Source organism: Aspergillus viridinutans, assembly GCF_018404265.1.
Source record: "Aspergillus viridinutans IFM 47045 DNA, scaffold_8, whole genome shotgun sequence".
Taxonomy (NCBI): domain Eukaryota; kingdom Fungi; phylum Ascomycota; class Eurotiomycetes; order Eurotiales; family Aspergillaceae; genus Aspergillus; species Aspergillus viridinutans.
Genome location: NW_025091224.1, coordinates 352,373 through 365,934, shown reverse-complemented (window position 1 = coordinate 365,934; position 13,562 = coordinate 352,373). Strand labels below are relative to the sequence as shown.

Sequence of the window (13,562 nt, the reverse complement as noted above, 5' to 3'; positions counted from 1 at the left end):
CTATATTCTCTTATTATTTAGTTAGTATATTACTAAGGGGTTTCTATAATTAAGGTAGAGATATAGGAATAACCTCCCCTAATATATTAATATTAGTAGGTATTATAACTAATACTTAGGTAGTTAAAGAGGAAGGATTAGAAATTATAAGAATAATCTACTAGATAGGGTAGATAAGCCTGTTAACTAGGTAAGCTTCTTAGAAATAATAAAGGATAGGGTACTTAGTTAGAATAGTATAGTAGAATAGTAGATTAGTTAATAATAAGACTAATCCTTATCTTCCTAACCTGTCAGATAAGGGGGTCTATATATATCTTTATTAATAATATATTATGTTTATGGTAGTCTTTCGCAAGCATCTTAAGGCATAAAAATAGGTAATTAAAAACAGTATGCTTAATACAGCTATCTGCAAGCATAATATGAATTAAGGGAAAACAACATAGAAGCTATACTCAATCTGTTACAGTTATCTAAAGTTTAATTAATTCTTTAAGGCGCTAGGCTTAGCCTAGTAGAGTACTATAAATAGTAGATCTTAATACTATAATTATAGATTAACTACCTAATTAAGAAGTGGCTACAACCTTATTAATTAAATCTAGGGGTATATAGCTATACTTAGTATAGTAGAGATCTGATCATGTGATCTCACTTAGTAGATAGCTCCTTCCACTATACAATAGTAAACATAGATTTACATATATAATAATTAATGAAATATCTTCATATTCTGAACCTCTCTCTGCTCATTCTACACTTTACAGAAAGTCGAGGCGAGCTTCCTTGTGGCACTTATTGTTTAGGTAGGGGTAATATAAATGTTTATTCAGGATAGCTGCTCCTTGCTTGGTCTCTTCTCATAATAATTAGACAATTTCACCCATTAAGTCCTCTGTAGCATCAAATAAAAAAGAAGGGGGAAAGACACAGAAAAGGAATTAAACCAAAAGAAAAAAGTTATATGCTGAACGATCGATCTAATCCACTTACTAAAACTAATCATGATATTCTTTACTGCAAGTATTAAACCCATGCTATTAAGCTACTAGTTCAATAACAGAGGTCACAGGAATATGAATTCTTGTCTTAATAATATATACATCACCTTGTTAGTTAATATAAAATCCCTTTAACTAATATCAATAAACAGGTCACATCATGCAAATTAGGAGGATCAACAAAGTTCAACAGTATATACACATCTAATGAACTCATTAGCTTGGTGGAGACACAGGGTTAGACTATCCACCTAGACTCAAATAAAGTTCTCTTATAATGCCTTAAGGGCAAGCTAGTTGAACTATCTTGAGATTAGTGAACTGAATCACACCATTTAGAAACAGTCCTGCCGAGGCATTTAGAAATGTTGGTCTTGACTCTTGAGAGTTAGTTGTCGATGTCGATTCGCACCAATGAGGGTGCTCAGAAGCAGTAAAGTTACTCTTTTTGATCAAACCGTAAAGGTATTATGCCTATGAATCTGACATCATCGGGTTGGACTATGTCTATTACTTCCGCGTTATCTCCATTGCTGCAAAGCTTTTGACATGAAGGTAGATCCATACAATGTCCGTACACAGCCAAACTGACGATCCAGACCCGGCCCCCATCAGTCGGATTCCAGAACCATGGGTAGCTTCAGACAACACAATGTGGGGATGATATAATCATGACCCGATCACCCTTTTTTTAACCTTTAGATAAATTATATCCCTAGACTAAGCCAGCTATTTTGTCATGCCCCAAACATGTATCTCCGCCCCATCCTCCGCCAATCTCTCAAACACCACTTCATCAAAACAATGGCAACCAGCGCTCAGTTCGACGCTATTATCATCGGCTCCGGTCAAGGCGGCACACCCCTTGCAAGAGCCTTCGCAGAAGCAAATCACAAAACCGCCCTAATCGAACGGCAACATATCGGCGGCTGCTGTGTCAATGAAGGCTGCACGCCGACTAAAACATTAATTGCTTCTGGGAGAGTTGCGTATTTGGCCAGGAGAGGACCGGACTATGGTGTCCGTATGCCTGGTCTGGAAGATGGGAGGAATGAGGTTGCTATCGATATGGCCAAAGTCCGACGGCGCAAGCGTGATATTGTGCATTCGTTCCGGGCCAGCAATGAAAATAGTACCAAGAATGCGGGCGTGGATGTTTTGATGGGCGAAGCTAGTTTTGTCGATGAGAGGACTCTCTCGGTGGCGATGGGTGACGGGAGTAAGAGGGTGGTCAGCGGGGAGAAGATTGTCATCAACACTGGTTGTCGACCAGCGGCTCCAACACTCGATGGGTTGGAAAGGATTCCCCGTGCGAGGGTGTTGGATTCGACGTCTATCATGGAACTAGGTGAAGTACCAGAGCATCTGATTGTCGTCGGTGGTGGATACATCGGGGTCGAATTTGGTCAATTGTTCCGGAGACTCGGGGCTAGGGTTACGATCCTCCACCGTGGGCCCCAATTGCTTCCGCGAGAGGACAAGGAGCTGGCGGACATGCTATTGGATATTTTTCAGGAGGATGGCATAGCCGTATACCTGAAAACAACACCCATTCGTATTTCGACTTCCTCCGAGCAGTCCTTCGACGTTTCCATTGTGACCAGTCAAGGCAATGAGGTCGTGAATGGCGCTACGCATATCTTGCTTGCAACAGGAAGAGTACCAAATAGTGACCGCCTCAACACCGAGGGCGCAGGAATTAAAACGGACAGAGCGGGTTATGTTGTTACAAACGAATTCCTTCAGACATCCGCCCCTTCTATCTACGCGATGGGCGATATCAAGGGGCCCCCGGCATTCACACACATTTCCTACGATGACTTTCGTGTCCTCGGATCATCTTTGCTGTCTTCTTCCACTTTACCCTCCAGGCTCTCTGTAAAAGACCGGCTCGTGCCATATGTCGCTTATACGGACCCGCAATTTGCCCATGTCGGTTTGCACGAGCATGAGGCGCGAGGAAAGTTTCCAGACCGAAAGATCATGACTGCGCTAATGCCTATGAATTATGTGGCTAGAGCGTTGGAGACAGAAGAGTCGAGGGGTGCGATGAAGGCAGTTGTGGATGGGGAATCGGGAACTATCCTGGGTTTCTCCTGCTTAGGCGCTGAGGGGGGGGAACTGATGAGTGCTGTGCAGATGGCGATGGTAGGGAAACTATCGTATCAGAAACTGCAACATGCTGTGTTTGCACATCCGACTTTTGCCGAAAGCTTGAATAATTTATGGGGGTTCTTGCGATGAAAAGAAATTTGGAGTCGCCTATTCTTCATCTTTCCTCTTCATTTATTTGCCTTTACGGCGTCATTGAGGAGCTGGCCATCACAACCAGATACTGTTAGATTAGAAAACAGATTCCATTGCAAATGCTCATAATCGTATATGACCACTACCATTCTTAATTTCTGCTAAATTATATAGCGTGGTGAACTAAGATATTTTAGCAGACTTTGGATTTATTTTCCAGGAATCAAACTGAGAGAGTGTATCATCAATCTTAAAACTACTCTCCCGGCCTCCCCTATCCAACTCTATGTGTGATAACTATGAAAGCGCTTTCTATCCCAAACACAATGCTTGATGGAAATGATAGTATATCAAAAGTGGCCTTTGGCACTCTCCTTTTTTGCTCTGATAAAATCAACGCACTGTTAAAGGAAGTACAAAGACTTTTTGAATGGCATGATTATAAGATGCAACCTCATACAAGAAATGAACACTTTTGCTAAGCTAAGCAGGGCAACAGTGCTAGTCAACTGAACAACATCATTAGGGAAACTATTCCACAATATCAATAAAACCTATAAATATACTAGAGATGAAAATTGCTATAACAAGGAGGCATTATTGCCTTCCATGTCGAAACATACTGCGAAGAGATCCTCTACTACTGATCATCCGCCAATCCCACCATTTTCAACGAGTCTTTCCAAAGCCTGCTTTCGCTCTCCGCATCGTAAGTGTGACTGGCATACTTCGCTCCCGCCATATTGCCATCATCATTTTCACCCGTCGCCTCAGCACAATCAGCGAGATACTTGCCTCCCTTTTTCTCCCATTCCTTGCCAATAGCAGCGCAAACCGTAGTCGCAGCACCTTGCTCTGGGCTCTTCAAGCTCTTGACCAGAGCCTTGTCTTCCAACATTGTCGCAACCTCCGCGTCGGGAATGTGCTTCGAAAGACCAGTTAAAATTCCCCCAGGATGAACGCTCGTTGCATGAAGCCCAAGAGAGCCGTAGCGGCGCTCAATCTCATTGGCCATGTAGATGTTGGCAGTTTTCGATTGCGCGTACGCTACCCAGGGGTCGTAACCACCTTTCTCAAAGTTGTAATTGTCCGATGCATTGATTCCGTTGCGACAGTGGGCGGCAGAGGACACATTGACAACTCGAGAATGGAAACCAGGGGTCGAGGCGCCCAGGAGCGCTGGTTTCAATAGCTGGAAAAGAAGGAAATGAGCGAGGTGATTGGTGCCAAACTGCAGCTCGTAGCCATCCTTGGTGAATTCCAGACGTGGCACGGCCATGATTCCAGCGTTGTTGATCAGGATATTGACCTTGCCGGTCTTTGCGAGAATCGTCCCCGCAGCCGCACGTACGCTTTCGAAGGATTCTAGATCCATTTCGATGAATTCCGTACGACCTGTCTCAGCAATGTCGGCCAAGGCAGCTTTGGCTTTGGGGACATTTCGAGCTGTCAGGTACAGCGTTGCTCCGGTGGCGGAGAGCGCGCGCGCCGTTTCAATACCAAGGCCGGACGAGGTTCCGGTGATGACAATCACTTTGCCCTCTAACTTGCCTTCCATTCCTTCATCTTTGACCACTTGCAATGCTGTTGGTCGAGAGTCGCCTGGTCCTTCTGGGCTAGCGTGAGCGGCAGCGTATTGAGACATCTTATAGCAGTGGATGCGGAATAGGGCTTGAGTTGATGTGGAACGAACAGTGGAGGAAGCTGTGAAACAATGCTTTCTGTGCTGAAAAATAGATGAACGTGAAAGGAAGAAGCTGTGTATTTATATAATTTGCATGTCCTTGCATTGTGTTCCTTCTGCTGCCCAGAGCAGAGATCTTGAAGCTGGCTGACTAGTTTTGCTGCTTTCGGCCTATTCAACACAGTAATGATGCACTAAGCCTGCGATTGACCCCTCTCATTTTGCTTTTCGAAGGCGAATATATGGGGCTGGCTGACTACTTTTACCTATTTAGTGATGATATGTTAAGCCTTAGAAAAACGTCTTGTCTTTCTAGTCGGTCACTCTTGCTATTCCGAAGTTCTATATGTGGGCCTGGCTGACTACTTTTGCCTCTTTGGGAGCATTCCAACAGCGTGATGACACAATCCATGGCTCTACCTGTCATCTTTCCGGCCGGTGCCGTAAGTTCAATATGTGGGGCTGGCTGGCTGACAGATTTTGCCTCTTTTGTCGTTAGCTTTTACATGCATCTAGATACATCTATCCTTGCCTTCCGCTGTCTAGAGGCTGACTGTTATTTCCTCTTTCATGTCGGCCAAGGTCCAAAAATGGATTCTGGAAAGAATTGGGATGACTGGACAGGCATCGAAGATAGGAAGCAGCGGAAGAGAGTACAGAATCGGCTGAATCAAAGAGCTCATAGTAAGTAACCTTCAGCTACAAACCTTACTGTGTTGCACTTCAATTCATCTAGTGACTGATTGCATTAGGAAGACGAGTCAGCGAGAAAAAAGCCCAAGATCCGAAATCTGGGCGCCGCCCGTTCCGAGTGGATCGTTGGCGAATCGCAAATGACAGACCCTCCCAACCTAGCGACACCGAACGGAGCTCGACAAACGAGTTGGCAATTCGAACTTCCGGAAGAGCAGTTCATTTCGCACCTGAGTTTGGAAATTCTCACCCAAGGTCAAGGCTAGCCGCCATTTCAGCAGCTGACAGATCACCCACCATCCAATTTCCTCTTCCTGCCGACCATTTGCTACATCTTATCCACTACAATGTATATCGAGCACTTGTGTCCAATAAAGACGTCTTGAGGCATTTCGCAAGAACAATTACCCCAAGTGATGCTGTTGACAATCTGCAACCTGGCAGACGACTTTGTGGTGGTCCCACGATCATCCATCCCCTCTCTACGGGCCTTCCGGGCTCACTCTTTCCGACATCGTTACAGATGGTTCATCCACACTCTAACTGGATCGACATGCTTCCTTTCCCGCAAATTCGGGATAATCTGATTCAATGCGAGGACTATGTTGATGTGGTGGACTTTTTGAGGGATCTCTTTGGAGATATGGTGAACGGCAATTTATCTATCATGCCAGAGACATGTGAATCCTTGCCGGCGTCTCCCCAAATGCTACTTCAAGGGGAAGATGAGGACATGATCACTGCTGGACGCAGAGGGTTGATTGTATGGGGGGAGCCGTACGTGAAAGAGAGCTGGGAGGCTACTCCGGGGTTCCTTAAGAAATGGGCATGCTTGTTAAAGGGCTGCGAGGAATTGATTGAAATAAGCAATCGCTGGAGGGCAATAAGAGGAGAGGACCCCATTGTTCTAGCTAGTTGATTTGCTGAGTTTCCTTTTTCTTTGTATCCTAACTGTGAGTGATGGGATTATGACTGATGTGGTCTGTGTTCGTCCATCGACCAAGTTGCAATACGAGGAAGTAGATCCTCAACGAAGCTTCCCTACAACAATACAATATCTTTGTTCTCGCACGTTAGCAGTAGACAAATACTTTGGCTCCACGAACATATCGTACAGTCGTATCGTGGTTTTGGAATGTCATTGTAGCACTCTCGGTGTTCTGGCACGGTCACTTCACAGTGACATTGCCTTTGGGTTGGTTCTGCATCCAACGCTAGTTCCAATTCGATAATGCAAAAGCATCACGTTTCATAACAAGATAAGAAGTCTGCATGTCTGTACACATGCCTAAGGCCATGGTTATTTTATATATACATATACTCCGTACCATCCCGCACATCCCCGATCAGGCGGGGTGGGGACGGACGCTAAACGGGAAGATCACCCATGGATATCACGACCCGAATCCCCTCATTTCCCTCCCAGTACCGTCAATTCGGATCAGAATCGGCTTTCATCCAGTACCATGACTCGCCTTGAGACAGAGTAAGTGCGCTTCCACAGCACCATCGATATATGGCATTTAGTATGGCGTATTGATCGCCGACATGATAATAGGACTACGAAGTTCCCCGCAATCCGGGCCTGCATTTTCGACCTGGACGGGCTTCTCATCAACTCCGAAGACATAATCACTCAATCAACCAACCGGCTTCTTGAAAAGTATGGGAGGCCTGTTTTTATCCCATCGATTCGAGCCCAGCTCATGGGTATCCCCGACTCGACAAACAGCGACCTGTTCCACAACTGGGCCAAGTTGCCCATCTCCCGCGAGCAATTCGCCCGTGAATTAAGGGAAGAAGTGCACCTGCAGTTCCTCAACTGTACCCCGCTCCCTGGCGCGGAGAAGCTCCTGTCGAACCTCAGTCGTGCACGTAGCGCTTCTGGGGACCAGATCGAGCTGGCTTTGGCATCCAGCACCAAGAGCCATACCTTCGAATTGAAAATTTCCAGACCGGAAACTAAGCAGCTGCTTAGCTTTTTCCCGCCTGAGAGGCGGGTCCTGGGCGATGACCCGCGAGTGCGACAGGGTCGAGGAAAGCCGGCGCCAGATATATATCTAGTTGCCTTGCAGGCGTTGAACTCCGGGGCAACCTCTGACGGGAAACCCATCTTGCCCAGCGAATGTTTGGCCTTTGAAGATAGCTTGGCCGGGGTAGAGGCTGGGAGACGGGCTGGGATGAGGGTTGTTTGGGTACCGCATCCGGATGTGGCGGTCGAGTATCAAGCGAGGGAGAAGGAGGTGCTGGCCGGGAGGACGGGGATGAGTGAAATTGGAGACGAGTGGCAGCTAGGAGAGATTGATGACGGCTGGGCTGAATGCATACCGAGCCTGGATCACTTTGACTACGAGAAGTACGGCATCGTTGTACCATCCTAGGTGAGCGTATTGCCGGCCCGAATTGGCCCTTCTCAGGGAACGACTGGAATCTGCTCCCACGCAGGAGGGGAGAATCTATCTATCGATGGAAATAAATGTAGATGAGGATAGATAGACTACATCTATCTACCGTGATGCCGGCGGATTCTCTGCTATCTACTTGACCCTCTGATAGATGAAGTGAGTATACACCAAATATAGGTACCTCTTCATCCAAAGATATGTCTCATTTGCAAAGGTACCAATGTACCAGTGACCATCCTTCAAACGTTCGTTCCATTCCGCACTCTGCTGGCCATCTGTGACTCGGAAATAGAGCCAAAACTGGTGGAGTAAATTCGATCTCTTCCAGCTAAATCACTCCATATGGATACTGGGTTGCGCCCTGTGCCCGCCTCGGCGCTCCTATCCACCATGCTCAGCATCCCATACTTGACCTAGTCTTCGTAATAACATGCCACAATGACCACCCACTCACCTTAAGCACATGTTTCAAGGACCGTTCTGCCTAAGTAAATTGTTATATCAAACCCTTTCCCCAGGAACTCAGGCCTTTAACTATTCTTAATACTGATTATCTGGCTATGGCTCGGACTGCGACTAGTCTGTAGAATATCCGATCGCAAAAACTGTTCGTGTAAGATCTGATGCGCTTAATTAATACCTACTCTGGTGCTGGAATGATGAGGCAATATTACTCAATAAGCTTTGGAAGCAAGTAGATACGCTCTATTTGGTCTCTAGTGCTAATGTAAATATAGAGTGGCGTATCTCGACATCTAGTCGTGCCGGTGGTTTGTGTGACTACGTTGGGCTATGCATGCACCTGTCCAGACCGTTGATGACATGAATCATATATTTTAGCTTTATCCTTAATAGGACGTACGTCTGGGATCATGAGTGCTGCCGTTTTATGGTTATTACCCTTTGCAGCGAATGGTGAGGTCATCCACCTCGAGTAAACTGCAAACGTGCCAGACCCATCTAATGTCAATGACATAGGGTCACATTGGACTCCATCTAGATCGTCAAACCCCTACCATATAAAGCATCAGCCTCGCTCAGCTGGCTGTCAAGCAAACGACAGCCAAACGACCAGTCCAATTTACAATCAGAGTGTACATCACCTATACCAAGTCATTGTAAGCCCGCACCTTCCCCATATAATTCTTCATGTCCCTGCTTATGCTAACATGAGATACTATTATGAAACAGATGCCAGCTTCACAAGGAAGAGTGAGAGGCTCTGGCCACAACATCTCTGGTCAATTTGTCGTTGACGGCATCTGGCACAATCTCAACTTATACGTTACTGGTGAACCTCTTCCAGACTTCAACGTCTACAATGCCAGGTTGACCTACGAGTCGCCCAGAGAATTAAGGGGCCGCGAGATGCTTCAGCCTAGCTCACGGGTTGGAGGATCCGACATTTCTTTGACTCTGGCGGGTCCTTCGGGTACTCAATCTATTACCGGTCAGGTTGAACCGCCACTGCCAGAAGATTTTCAAATCTCTGGGCAGGGAGCGTGGGGAGTCTATAAAGATGACGATGACGACTAAGGGAAAGTCTCCTATTCTCATTACCATCTCGTACTTTTGTTTGGTCCCTCTATCTCGTTGTATACTAGGGTCCATGAGCAAATAAGCAACTCAGCCTACTGGACAATATATTAGATGTACAATACGTAATGAGCTCATCTCAGAATAAGAAGATCTGAGCTCTTAGATACCCGCAGGCTGTGTATGTAGAGCACCTGTCGATATAAGTGCTTCATAGAAATGCAGCCTGAATGACCCTGGATTTTGCGACAAAGCTCAGAGGGAGTTGGTTTATATGGCTAATGGCTAATATAAGCAACCTTCCCTGCCTATGCAGTTCGCTGATTGAACAACGGGGACTAATATGGTGATTCAGTGCAGGCTATGGCTAATGTTTAGTAGGCATGCGCTTCATTAGAGTTCACTCAATAAAATCGAGGACAATATCTCCTAGCAACCTATATATGAGACTCTTCTAACCCTCTCCGCTCAGCTATCTGGTCTATATCAGGACTATTTGAGAACAGAGAAGCCATTGACGGAACACGGAGATTACTAGGAAAATAGGATCACACCACCCGGCTATGCTAAGCCCCTGTCTCAACTATAAGACGAATGAAGGCGCCCAAAATTCAATTCGGAAGCAGTTTCAGCTCGTAAAATGCCACATCGCAATCCGGAGCAGTCCAAACAGCTGTGTTGCGCAAGCCGGCAGAGCAAAAGAGCTGTCTCTGTTCCTCTCCATCGTATTTGTAGCTGCACCCAAAGCGAACCTTTTCATCTCTACGCACGATGACGTTTTGCAAAGGAGTACCCAGCTGGACGTCCTTGGACCGTGTGATCAGCGAGGCCTCATGTCGCCCCAGAGCATAGTTCCATTCGCTGTGGAAGTACCAGTCTCCCTCATTAAAAACCTTTCCGTTGCCCTTGGGATGGAACAAAGAGTTGGCGTATCCTAACGAGGCGAGCGCAAAGGGAACTACCCCATCCGCTGTATATGCACGTAATATCTTGGTGGGTAACTTGCAGCTGTCGAGGCTTACAAGGATAGAACTCTGCGCGGGTAACGAGCTGAGGGCGGATTGTGCGATATTCCGCAGGAAGCTTGCTGCATTCTCCCGTGAGTAGTTGCCAATAGTCAATCCAAAGAGAAGAATGCAATGAGGAAGCCCTTGAACTGCAGGCGTGTTCTTCAGCCAATGCAGGCCGTCGTCAAAGGTGCCGTGGAGAGCAGCAAAGCGGACGTAATGGAAGCGGTCCAAGGGGATGGCCTGGAGGTTTGACGCCAACTCGGAGTAGCTGAGATCAAGGGCGTAGTATGTGACGTATTTCTTCTGCTCCTCAAGTGCATCAAGCAGCAAGAGCACCTTGTCCATGCTTCTGTAGGAGACGAAGGCGCCACGCCCTTTCATTTAGTAGTGACTCGCTAGAGCGGACTGAAATGGCCCTTACGCGCTGCCCATGTCTACTACGAGACTGTTCTCGGCTATAGACACTGCCATCCTCGAAGCCTCGGCCTTCAAGATACGTAGTTCCTCGAGCCGGGGATAAAAGTCGGCAGCATGGGAATGCCGATTCCAGTGCTGGATTCCCTCTGTGCTGTAGAAAAGAAGAGCCGGGAGGGTTTTTACCTCTTTCGTGAGACCTTCAATAACTTGATCGGGGATTGAGGCCTCAAACCTCGATCGCCGGATGTCGATAATAGGGGGAGTTTGCATCGTCATCGTGGCTGATTGCTAGCCCAGTGAAGAACAAATGTGGACTTACGAAGTAACCCTGATGGTAACTAAAAGTCAGAAGAGATGTATAGAGAATCTTCGTCTGACATTCTCGATCTTGTCCCCCTCCTTCACTTTTTTTCCCTGCATCGCGTTGACTAAGTAAACTACTACTCCTGTTTTCCCTGTATTTCCTTTGCCCTGCTACTGTCTAATATCTGACTGCCAATCCCTTACAGATACAACCACTGAGCAACGCTAGATGTTAGGTGGTACAGTCTTCTGTGTCTCCTGCACATTTCATCTGCGGACCACCCCTCGCTTCCCACTCCCAGCTGAGAGAAAAACAGGCTCTCACGGTCCCACTTTCGCTTGATTTCCAGCAGCCGCTTGTAATTGGGGCCCCAGTAGACCTGCGGGGCATCACTTTCTAGCGGATCACCTAGATTCCTGTACGACACTTTGAAGCGGGGTTCCATGTCGTAGAGTTTCCGCATCTGGATACTGTGGAGCTCCTCCAAGGCCCTGGCTTTCTCGTGCGCGGTAGGTGTGCTCACGCTGCGCACGAAGTTGATCAAGTGGGCCGCTTCTCGCCAGGCCGGATGCATCGCGGTGCCCGTGTGCTTCTTTTTAGTGTCCACTGTGACGTTTCCGCCGAGGTTGCTGGTAAACAGGAGATCCCCGGGGTTCATCGGGAATTGCTTTAGTTGGTTCGCCAGATAGAGCGGTCCATGCTCGGAGTTGAAGAGGTCCTCCGACACCAGAACAGAACCAGTGAGAATTCCGTAGTTTGTGGGGAGAATGTCAGGTCCTGTTCGGAGAACATCGCTGATCTTTGGTAGGCACCTGGAGGACAGGCTGAAGGGAAGGTTGGTGGATTCTAGGACCTTTTCAATGGATTGTATGTTCTCAGCCCCCCGCTTGGTGTCGTTTGTGTTGATGGAGTAGAGAGTGAGATTTGCATTGACCTGGTGTTCAGATAGCGGTTGAAGAATAAACTGGCCCGGTATACCCTGCTTGTTGAACGATCGGAGAATGGAGAAAAGACCTGCGACTCCTCTTGTCCAGAGTAATGGGTTGGTCCGGTTGCCTGATACTACCATCTCTGAAACGCACACCGGGACATTGCGTCGCACCCTCATTGTAGCACGTGTGACGAGGCCGAATGTGCTTCCACCTCCTCCCCTTAATGCCCAAAAGAGGTCGGGGTTGCGGTGGTTATTGGCCACGACAACCTCCCCCTACACGGCCATGGTAGCATCAGCACCATCTTCAAATGACCAGGAATGCCTCCACCAACCTTGGCCGTCACGACCTCAAATTCAAGGACATTGTCAACCGCGAGACCATCGACGAAGCTGAGGAAACTGGACACTCCGCCTCCCTGGAGAAAACCGCCCGCCGCACCCACGGTGGGACACTCGCCCCCGACAACCACCCATCCATCACGGGCACCTCTCGCATACACCTCTCCCAGGATGACTCCAGCACCCACACTCACGGCTGGGCCCTGGTCTATATCGGAGTCGACGGCCCGGAAGTTGTCGTGGTATTCCATATGCTTCATGCGGTGGCTGTGTATCTGGAATGAGTCGGAGCCACTCGACCGTCCTGCGGTATCATGGCCGGTATTACGGACAACCAAGCGTAGTCGATGGCGTTGCGCAAACCTTACCGCCGCCTGAACTTGGTCAACAGACTCAACAGCCGCCGAATACAACGGAATCCGGCCTTGGTGACAGGGCGCACCACGTGGAGAATGCGCATGGCACATCTCGCCATCTGTCCAACCAGCCTCCCAGATCCAGCCCTGTAAGGCTCCTAGTGTGCCCCCCCTCCGAACCGGGGCGTTCAGTCAACATGCTGCTATAGGGCTAGAGGGAACGACGAAGTGGAACGCATGAGCTTACCGGGCTGTGAGGCTCTCCAACCACTGTCCCTTACAAGGCCAGGCAACTTCTGGCAAGCAAAGTGATCATAGAATGGGTCATGGCAAACGTGAGCGACGGGTCGGACCTCGAGCAGATTTCCTCTGAGGGTGGTGTTGAGAGCCGCCCACTCCGATGCTGAAGGCCAGCATGGTTCCCCCGGTCGACAGCGACAGGTTAGGGTACCCGATGTGGCCAGCCAAATACAGCCGAGGAATGCGCCTAGTAAAGCGCTGAAAACAAAAGTCATGGTTACTGTAGAAGATAGAGTGGTCAAATCTATATCATGGTTTAAATTTTACAGTCGTTGAATGCTACCAACTTACTGGGGACTATAAATCGAGATCGCAGCAACGAACGAATAAGCA

General features: G+C 47.8%; 7 protein-coding genes across 7 annotated transcripts; 4 read left to right on the top strand and 3 right to left on the bottom strand.

Moving 5' to 3' along the window:
• Positions 1–1,754: 1,754 nt before the first annotated feature.
• On the top strand, positions 1,755–3,248 carry Aspvir_009262 (mercuric reductase; the record flags this gene model as incomplete). Its single annotated transcript, XM_043272411.1, has 1 exon — positions 1,755–3,248. One exon carries the CDS (start codon positions 1,755–1,757, stop codon positions 3,246–3,248), a length of 1,494 nt encoding a protein of 497 aa, XP_043128346.1.
• Positions 3,249–3,891: 643 nt separating this feature from the next.
• On the bottom strand, positions 3,892–4,896 carry Aspvir_009261 (uncharacterized protein; the record flags this gene model as incomplete). The annotated part of the gene is made up of 1 exon (XM_043272410.1): positions 3,892–4,896. One exon carries the CDS (start codon positions 4,894–4,896, stop codon positions 3,892–3,894), a length of 1,005 nt encoding a protein of 334 aa, XP_043128345.1.
• Positions 4,897–5,525: 629 nt separating this feature from the next.
• Aspvir_009260 (uncharacterized protein) lies at positions 5,526–5,894 on the top strand (the record flags this gene model as incomplete). Its single annotated transcript, XM_043272409.1, has 2 exons — positions 5,526–5,619; positions 5,692–5,894. 2 exons carry the CDS (start codon positions 5,526–5,528, stop codon positions 5,892–5,894), a joined length of 297 nt encoding a protein of 98 aa, XP_043128344.1.
• Positions 5,895–7,094: 1,200 nt separating this feature from the next.
• On the top strand, positions 7,095–8,009 carry Aspvir_009259 (putative HAD superfamily hydrolase; the record flags this gene model as incomplete). The annotated part of the gene is made up of 2 exons (XM_043272408.1): positions 7,095–7,114; positions 7,187–8,009. 2 exons carry the CDS (start codon positions 7,095–7,097, stop codon positions 8,007–8,009), a joined length of 843 nt encoding a protein of 280 aa, XP_043128343.1.
• A 1,215-nt stretch (positions 8,010–9,224) lies between these two features.
• On the top strand, positions 9,225–9,569 carry Aspvir_009258 (uncharacterized protein; the record flags this gene model as incomplete). The annotated part of the gene is made up of 1 exon (XM_043272407.1): positions 9,225–9,569. One exon carries the CDS (start codon positions 9,225–9,227, stop codon positions 9,567–9,569), a length of 345 nt encoding a protein of 114 aa, XP_043128342.1.
• A 611-nt stretch (positions 9,570–10,180) lies between these two features.
• On the bottom strand, positions 10,181–11,272 carry fgaMT (4-dimethylallyltryptophan methyltransferase easF; the record flags this gene model as incomplete). Its single annotated transcript, XM_043272406.1, has 2 exons — positions 10,181–10,928; positions 11,001–11,272. 2 exons carry the CDS (start codon positions 11,270–11,272, stop codon positions 10,181–10,183), a joined length of 1,020 nt encoding a protein of 339 aa, XP_043128341.1.
• Positions 11,273–11,499: 227 nt separating this feature from the next.
• On the bottom strand, positions 11,500–13,444 carry fgaOx1 (FAD-linked oxidoreductase easE; the record flags this gene model as incomplete). The annotated part of the gene is made up of 3 exons (XM_043272405.1): positions 11,500–12,507; positions 12,567–13,087; positions 13,177–13,444. 3 exons carry the CDS (start codon positions 13,442–13,444, stop codon positions 11,500–11,502), a joined length of 1,797 nt encoding a protein of 598 aa, XP_043128340.1.
• Between the last annotated feature and the right edge of the window lie 118 nt (positions 13,445–13,562).